At 33.9% G+C, this 9,877-nt stretch overlaps 1 protein-coding gene across 1 annotated transcript in view; it reads left to right on the top strand.

The window, feature by feature from the left end:
* The window catches only part of LOC106871029 (polypeptide N-acetylgalactosaminyltransferase 13), a 35,196-nt gene extending 27,583 nt beyond the window's left edge, over nt 1-7,613 (top strand). The window contains exons 10-12 of the mRNA XM_014917287.2: nt 1,695-1,784; nt 3,709-3,831; nt 6,672-7,613. Of these exons, the coding sequence (XP_014772773.1) occupies nt 1,695-1,784; nt 3,709-3,831; nt 6,672-6,809 (351 nt within the window). The 3' untranslated portion in view covers nt 6,810-7,613. The remainder of the gene's footprint in view (nt 1-1,694; nt 1,785-3,708; nt 3,832-6,671) is intronic.
* The last annotated feature ends 2,264 nt before the right edge of the window (nt 7,614-9,877 follow it).

The raw sequence follows: 9,877 nt of genomic DNA, 5'->3' as shown, positions 1-9,877 counted from the left end.
ATGCACAATTTTATGGACTTAACACACAGCACTCATAAAATAGATCTTCATTCTAATTTTTCCATTTTCCCCCATAAGTAAAAAAAAAAAATCTCGTACATATGATACAACCTTTTGTTAAATTGCATATATCTTCCACGTAAATAAGCGTGAATATTTCACGGAATTGCACTTATGCGCATGCGTTAAGTGATAGGTGCTATACAAAATACACTTTTCACTATCCACTCATCACCGCCACCTCCACCACCATCACCACCATTATCATCTCTCTCTCCCCTCTCCCCCTCTCTCTTCTCTTTCTCCCCTCTCCTTCTCTCTCTTCTCTTTCTCCCCGCTCTCTCTCTCTCTCTCGCTCCTCTCACTCCCTTCCCACTCTCTCTGCCTCTCTCTCTACCTTTCTTTAATCGCCCCATCAGAATATCATCCCGCTGCGAGGATTATATCTCTAACTCTCTATATATCACTATCTTCAACTAACTTTCAAAGCACGTAATAAATATTACGTTCTCTCTGCCTCACGTCAGACGCTTTTCTCTCTTTCTTTTTCTTCCACCCTCTTTCTGTCTCACTCTTCGCCTTATCCTCTTTTTCTTTCTCCTTTTTCTTTCTCCTGTCTTCTCTTTCAACTAATCACGTGAAAGCGTTTCAGTTACATTCCCTCTATCTCACGTCATGGACACTTCTCTGTCTCTCCTTTTCTCTCTTTCCCTCTTTTTCTCTCTCCCTCTTTTCTTTCTCCCTCTTTTTCTCTAATCACGTGAAAGCGTTACTGACAGGCTAAGTAACGAAATGACAAGCAACATTATTATAAGACTAGCTGGCCCCGTGCCGTCAAAAATTACGGCTAAGGGTAGTATTTTATATATAAATACGGATAGTAAATCCAATTAATACACTTTTCCATGTCACATACATTCACATACTACCCTTGTACACGCATACACATACGCACATATACTCACACAGAGTTGAAATGCTGTTTGAATTTTCTTTTCAGCGTTGAATGGTCACCGTCAGTTTGCTCTCATCCCTTCCTTTCTCATTCATATGTTGTGACGGAGAAAAACACAAGAGTATTATTATAGTAGATTAATTCTCTCTTCGCGTTGTAACGGGCTCTCCGCATTATTTCTCTATGTAAATATGTTTCAAATATAATGAAATCTTAATTACAGTGATAGATAATTTTCTACCCAACTAATTCATGTCCAGGACATGGTATATGGCCATACCACCTACCAATGTTTGCCATCAAAGCAATAACGCCATCCATGATTCCAGGTAATCATTGGAACAAAATTAGCTATACTAAAATTAATTATAATTGCAAAATCATGTTTTATATTTATCATTAATTATTCACAGTAGAATTTGATAAACTTTAAGCTAATTAAAAATAAAAAAGGAAATCTTTGAGTTTCTAGAATCTTAGAACCAATTCCAGAAAAGGTTCAAGGAATATTTGAGTAAAACTAGAATATCATACATTGAATTATTTAATTGTAAACTAACTAACAATACGCTGTGATGCTCCAGTCTCCATTGTCTCTTTAAATTTCTACATTTTCTCATTGAAAATCACGGGTCTTCGTTGCTTTTCAAAGGCAAATTGGGCCCATTGAAAAATAAACACATTTTCTCGATGAATTGTAAAACAAAATCTAATAACATTTTCGGTTTTTATTGTTAAGGTAATGAATTTGGATTCTAGAAACTGCCTAGTAGCGGCTAATGGAATGCGTGTAGAGGTTACCAAATGTGATAAAGCGAGTGCAATTCAGGTAGAATCAAATTCATATACTATGATCTTGTTTAAACATAACTGTGAATGTTTCCTCCGAACCTCCCATTTGTAGTGCAATATCCATATATAATCTTTTGACAAGACGCAAGTAAACGTGTCTATTTAAGAAAGTCTATTCAAGTATATTATCGTTATTTCATTGACGACCTGTGAGGTATGCAAAACCAGCATCAGCGAAATTTTAACTCCAGACACTGAAGAGCGACAGTAGAAGATCGATAAAATTATACTTTTCAAATTTTACATTTAATATTAATCGCGTCTCAAGTCATTTATATTGTTTTTGTTGTTGAAATATATCTAACAGAGACAGTTCTATCATTGTATTACTTCTCTGCTCTGTCAATTCAGTCTCTATTGTCTTCGTTTATATATCTGCTTCGGTTAGAAAAGCAGAAATCAGAGATGAATTTCACACCAACTCACAACCAATGATCTTAGTTTTCCAACTTATTAAAAAAATATATTGTGCTTGATTGGTGAGCTCATACTTATATCAATGAAATAGTTAATGTAATAAAACTGTATAAACCACATGTTACATGTCAAGGTTCAAGTTACATACAAAATTAAGAAGTGATTATGCATGTAATCATTTGACGCACTGTATCTACTACATATTTAATTACTGCATTTATAGTCACTCAGTTTAACGTTATGAAGTAATAATTAAGGGATTATTCTATTTCAGCAGTTATCTGCGTTTGTTGGCGAACACCAGAAGGCCAAAACAAAAGATATCAATAAAATAGAGTAAAGATCATTCTTTTCAAAACAGATTAAGTTGATAGATCCAAACTCATTTTTCTTAGACTCGAACACATTAAGAGTAACATGCTGGGTGAGGCCGCCCAACCTGGAACCAAAAAGGGGCGTCCAAATTTTATCCCACTTGTTCTGTAGACTTCCTCGCTGAGATTGGGTCGTGTTATTCCTGAATAAAACGCAGACGTAGAATTAGAAATCGCAAATAGCCCCTGGGTTTTTGAAGGTGAGTGTCAGACATCTCCAACCAACGTCCAGACTAGAAACTTCAAGCAACACAAATGCTGTCTTAGTAGTACTTATCCCATCCCAATTGTGCTTTTTACATAAAATAAAATATAAATGATACAAGAAATATAAACTGGAAGAAATGCTGCTGGCATTGATTTATTTGCTTTGGATCTCACTTTATAGGGAATGACACACTATGGTTTCAGGGCCATGCTGTGTGACACATTCCGAATGAGGAATGTGGTACTAGGTGATGAAATTACAAAATATCTACTCACTCATTTGTAGTCTCACGTGGTGTCTTCTTAAGCAGTTCGTCTGGTCTGGTATGCCCACCTCTTCCAGTTCAGATGTTATTGAAATCAATCATTAGTCATGTCTACAACCACTTTTCTGTCGTTGTAGTCTTGAAGAGTTTTGGTCGTGTTCAGTCTGGAGTTTATTCTCTGACTTTAATTCATGGTCCTAACAGGAGTACTAAATTCCAGATAGCATTGATACCAGTGATACTATTAATGATGGGAAAGTCTCCTATTGTATATAACGTTATGGTTTATACAAGAATGTGCAAATACTGAAATATTTCAGAGATGTTGCATGACGTAAAGTAGAATTTATTAATTTTTTCCTACTAGACACAAGGTCCACAGGCAAGGTGTAAATTAATAGGTTAAGTATTTTATGAGTCTGAAATAAATTATGATAAAATCAAGGTAGTCTTAACTTAACCAAGTCTATTTAACATCCAGGTTTTTTGCTTTCTCCGTAAAACCTAAAACTTTAGTTGAGTTAGTTGAAAAAAAAACTAATATATTATTTTATATTTGCTGTAAATATTCACAATTGTATTGCTATATTAAGGTATTTAAATTAATAAAGATTTATTCCTTATATTCTATTCTCAGCATATTTATTATACCACAAAAAACGAACTAAGAATAAATGACAACTGTTTAGACTTTAAGAAGGATTTAAGAGCAATATCATGCCATGATATGAAAGGTAACCAGGTTTGGACTTTACTTTCGGTGAGTAAAAACATGCTACAAACCTTTTCACAAAAACGTGTATTGATATATCGTAAATAAGGTATATGAAATCACTTAGCAAAATTCATAAACGTATTTTGCAATGATAAACTCAAGAATTAAGCTACCAAACAGCTTTTGCATTCTGAAAATCAAAAGCTGTTTTTTCTTTTAATTCAAATTAGTAATTGTTGATATTTATATGTTGAAATTAATATAGTAAATTATGTGAACATGGATCTATCAATCTCTTCTTTGGAACGTGGAACGACAGGACACTTCTTGATCGTTATAACATTAGAAGTCAAAAACAACATACGGTACTTGTCTCGAGAGAATTGTCGATGCTCTATGCAAAACTCAACACGTAAGAGAAGGAAAACCTGAACAGATAAGTTCTGACTATATATTCTTTTAGAAAGGGAAGGCTGTAGTTGAGGAACGAATTCAAAGAATTGGTATTGCTTGTTAAAATCTTGATTTTTCGAGGCCAACTGATTCCAGCTGTCATCAACGAATCATATATAACACTTTGGGTGTTATTACCCCCAACATAACTTAATTTCTCATAGGCGCAGGAGTGACTGTGTGGTAAGAAGCTTGCTTCTCAACCACATGGTTCAGTCCTAATGCGTGGCACCTTGGGAAAATGTCTTTTATTATAGCCTGAGGCGGACCAAAGCCTTGTGAACGGATTTGGTTGACGGAAACTGAAAGAAGCTCGTCGTGTATGTATATATATATATATATATATATATATATATATATATATATATCTGTATGGCTTTGTGTCTGTGTTCATCCTTCCATCATCGCTTGACAACCGGTGTTGGTGTGTTTACGTCCTCGTAAGTAGCGGTCCGGCTAAAAGAGACCGATAAAGTAAGTACCAGGCTGAAAAAATAAGTACTGGGGTCGAGTCATTCGATTAAAATTTCAAGGCGGTTCCCCAGCATGGCCGCAATCTAATGATTGAAACAGGTAAAAGATAAAAAGATAAAGATCTCAGTTTATGCTCCGACTCTTGATGCCAGTGAAGATATGAAAAGTCAATTTTACCAACAATTGAGTAACATTATTTTGAAAGTACCAACAAGAGACAGGTGTTTACTTATAGGTGATTTCAACGAAAAATTAAGAAGAGATCGTCAGCAATGAGAAGATGTTAGTGATTAAGGAAGAAGATGTGAGAAACTGTAATCCCAACCAATTTTCCAATCCTGTTTTTCTGTTCGAAATTCCCTCTTCATCACTAACGTTCAGTTCCGACTCCGCAACCGATTTAAGACGACATGCATGTATTCACAATCCAGATACTGACAGATTCTGGACTATATCATCGTCAGACGTCAATACAAGAATGTTGTCCTTGTTACTAGAAAAGCTCATAGTGTTGATATCTGTTGAACATTGCACTTGTCATCCGTCCCATTCATGGAAATCATCATTTGTGACAAACTATGAAATCAATGGTATTTCAAAGTTAGAAAAAAATCTGTCACCAGACATAAATATCAATCATCTAAGTCTCAATTCTAAACATCCCATCTATCGTTCTTTCATTGAAGAATGCTTATCAGTTCGGAATATTAGCATTGAAACAACGAAGTAACATTGGTTTCAGCAAAAACGAAAATCCAGTATTAGTTTGAAAATAACAACGGTGAAATCAGTCAGCTTGCCGTGGAAAAGAGGAAGACTCACTCATCACATAGGTAAAACACAAGGTCAGCTCATAGACTATCACGATATCTAAAATTTAAGCACTAATATCAAACCAAACCCGAAGAAATACAGAGTATTTGGTGCCAATAAAGCCTCAAAACTATAGAGATGATGGTATCTAAGAAAATTATTAGTGGAACGAAGTAAACGGTTAGCTCAGTATAGATATCTACGGGCAACTTTTCAGCAGCAGACAACACTCGCGCCCTGACGCGATTCGTAAGATATTCTCGAACACTAAAGAGAACATCTTTTCTCACTGCTGAATCGAGAATGAACAACAGCAGATTTCTGGAAACATGTTCCATATCATTTTGAAAAACTATGATTGAATGTAGATACATCATTTAAAAAGTTTCAAAATACTCCAAACAATACAAAACCAGAAAAATCCTCAGTTCCATAAAACATTCTTCTTGAAGTAATGAAATATGATAGGTTGTAGATCCAAGACGAGCCTAAATTGCGGTAAGGAACTCAAATGAAGGCAGCAATATCAAAGCCTCTCCTTCATCAAAAGCCAACCACATAGAAATGGCCATTGAAAAGGTAATGATACTGGCGTACTCAGGTATGGCCACAGCCTTTAGGTAGAAATACGTTAAAGAGTAAGAAGTTAAAATTAAACCTTCTTATTTAAGTACCGTAGGTAATATTTTGTATAAGACTAGGAGAATGTCCAGTTGCATCTGTTCTCTGTAGGTGATACTTCAATTAATATTCTAATATCAGATTAGGCACTGTCCTTAATTTAGTACATGACAGTTGCTCTGTATAGGTAATAAAACTGTAAATGTGTATATGATATAATTTTCCATATAACAGGTCAACCGTCTGCAAGGAAGAAGTTTTGTTTTCATTTTACTTTTCGAGGAAATACCAGTAGAGCTTACCATTCATTGATACCCACCTCCGGTCATGATTAGTCAAGTAATTGACTATTTATCAGTACAGCTTCATAACAAAATATAAATATAAGTATATATTAATATTTAGCCATTTGTTTTTGCTAGTTGATAGCATATTGCTTTATATAATTATTTCTACCTACCTTATGAATGTTGTAGTAATTTGAAATGCAGTGTAACAAATTTATTTGTGTTTTTCTTTTTCAGAATAGAATGATCTACCATAATGTAAGTAACCTGTGCTTAGAAAACGTTGAAAGTGATGTAACGTTAATGCCATGTTCTTATAAACCTCAACAAATGTGGAGTGTTTTGGAAAATAGACATGCTGAAAATGAAGACTAAATGAGCTACTTCTGAATATAAATGTCAGTCCCTTCATGTTATTCTTCTCAAGAATCCTATATCTACCTGAATAATGCAAAAGAATTCATTCCAAGGAAGCTAGTCAAGTGAAAAAGCTGCGGAAAGCTTGAATATTCACTTCAATTTCTGGTATAACTTTTATAGTATGTTGGGAAGCCGTAGAAGAAATAATTGATACGGCTTACTTCCTTTAAAACAATTGATTGCTATTTGGATGAGAAAATACACAATTCAGGAAGAACAAAGCATGTCTTAAATATCAAATACTTGGAAATAGTGATCAACTTGTTTTATTGCTGTGTAACTAAATTGTATAAAAGAATTTTTATACTGAGATAAAAGATGATCAAATGATGTGCATTCATTTGTACTAAGGACTAATACAATATTTAAAACAGAAAATGTGCCTAGAGACCTCTAGTGTTTTGTAGAAACTGATTTGGCGAAATAATTCCATTCCAACACTTATTGATTAAATTTTCTTAAAGAATCGTCCGACAAACATTTGTTCTCTCATATATGATTGGGATATATATTTATTTAATCTGTAAACTTGGTGTTAACTCAATCATATCTTACCCCCAGAGTCATATCTAATGTCAGACATACCAGTGTGTTTCGCTATACATGTATATTGCTACAGTGTAATACACCAAATAGTCCTATATTTCGTTTTCATTGCAACATTTCTCACTTTCACTATTAAAGTCACAGATTGCATCTTGTATGACAATGCATATGTTTTGATATGTTGGTGTAATTCAATAAACATTTTTATGGTTAGTTTTGCTGTTGATTTAACTCTGAAAACTTATAATCTAAAGATTAAAATGTATTTGCATATAGGAAATTTAAGGAATTTAAGGTTTCTTCCCTGAGCTCAAACTTATCTTGAAATAGAAATTGTTTCACTGAATCTAGCCTTGTTTATATAACTACTATATAGGATACCTATATTATAACATACATTGATACTGTGTAGACTCAGATCCCCATTGATATACCCCAGATATTAAAATAGTATTAACTCTTATGGTACGCAAATTAGTAGCTCCAGTTTTCTGTAACTATTGGATTTGTTGAGTATCATTCAGCTACGGTAGTGGTTGAATATATTCTTAAGTTCACCATTTCGTCAATTGCAGCAGCTTCCGAGCTTCACCACTAATTCAGTTCTCAACTAAATTGGAAACTGTTAACATTTTTAAAGAGGACATCTCCTCAGCTACACTTTGGCATAAATAGTTTGAGATTTGGTTCAGTAGAAAAAAAGTTACATCAAAATATCTGCGACATCAAGGGGTGGGGGGACAGTAAGTCACCTATTCACATTCAATTAACAGAAACTTTTTAATTTTAAAATAAAAGTATACTTTTTTTAGGCTTAAATGATAGAAAAATGTATGAGGAATTCAGAGTCATTAGTCGCATTGAACAAAAATTAGTAGAATAAAAGTTATGGGGTGAAATGCAACGAAATTTCGTGTCAGCAAGAGAGTAAGGAAGTAACACTTGGTAATAAGAATAAAGAATATATCACTAAAATTGAATGGTTGCGTTTTAAGTTGGTGCCCTGTCAGAAACGTTAGCGCGCAAGGTGAAATGTTTATCGATTTTTCGCCTTGTTTACATTTTGAGTTCAATTTCCGCCTAGGTCGACTTTGCTCTTTATCCATTTCGGATCTATTCAATTTAACGTACAGATTATTTAATTATTTTTTTTTAACTAAACACTTTGAAACTTCCGATACTGGTACAATGTGTCACATACTACAGGGTTTACTCTTAACGTTCTTGACAAAATTTTATATTTTTGAAGTTATTTTGTTACAAATTACAGAGTAACAATGGACAAATTCGTGTTTGAAAAGTGCCAATACACGAAACTCTCAGCTTTTGACTTACTCTCTAACTTCTGTCGATGATATATATGCATATTATACATATATGTGTAAACAAATCTCAGCACGCAATCAAACCAATGAAAGAGCCTCTACCTGGTCGCCCGACACGTTAAAAATAGCAGCCAATGTATCCCCCTACCCAGTATTTTATAAGGTAAAATCCTAAATTATTAATTGACACATTATTAATTATCTTATAACAGCAATGCCTAGAAAAATCATGGATTACATGGAAAAATGCGAGCATAAAAAGTAATATTCTTAAGATTATAAATTTGGAAAAGTACAGGACAAGTTATTAAACATGTAAATGTATAGGACAAATTATTACTGCAAGTAAAGTAAAGAATAAGAAACTTTTTATTTAAAATATCGCAGCTAAAGTTAAAATTTGAATATTAAAAATATTTTATTATAGTTTACAAATAACACTATACTTATTTAAGTAGAATCTGACTAATTTACTATCTTAAATACAGAGAAAAGTGACTAACTAGACAAACTTACAAATTAGCTGAACAGTTTTGTACAATAAATTTAAAAGATGAGAACTGTAAAGAGTGATAAATTAGAAGAACTGGCATTCTTTGCTGCAATATTTTAAAGAGTTTCTTATTCTTTACTTTACTTGAAGTAATAGTTTGTCCTATACGTTTACAGGTGTAATAACTTGTCCTGTACTTTTCCAGGTTTATAATCTTAAGAATATTACTTTTCATGCTCACATTTTTCCATGTTATATAAATAGATTAGCTGTTTGTCTTTTATCCCGTTCATGCCATCGACTTTGCCTTTCATCCCTTTCGGGGTCGGTAAAATAAGTACCAGTTGAACAGTGGAGTCAATGTAATCGACTTAACCCTTGCCCCGGACTTGCTGGGCTTGAGCCAAAATTTGAAATCAATAATGACACATACATATATATGTGTGTGCGTGTGTATGTGTGCATGTGTGTGTGTGGTGGAGAGAGAGAGAGAGAGAGAGAGAGAGAGAGAGAAAGAAGTAGTGATACCAGTATGCCGTCTCTTAATAATCTTTTTAGGGGATTGGGAGCAAGTCGATTACTTCGACCTCGCTGCTCAAGTGGTATTTATTTCATCAATCCCGAAAGGATGAAAGGCAAAGTCGACTTCGGTGGTATTA

The sequence above is a fragment of the Octopus bimaculoides genome, chromosome 9 (genome assembly GCF_001194135.2).
Source record: "Octopus bimaculoides isolate UCB-OBI-ISO-001 chromosome 9, ASM119413v2, whole genome shotgun sequence".
Taxonomy (NCBI): domain Eukaryota; kingdom Metazoa; phylum Mollusca; class Cephalopoda; order Octopoda; family Octopodidae; genus Octopus; species Octopus bimaculoides.
This window is presented reverse-complemented; position numbering and strand designations above follow the sequence as displayed.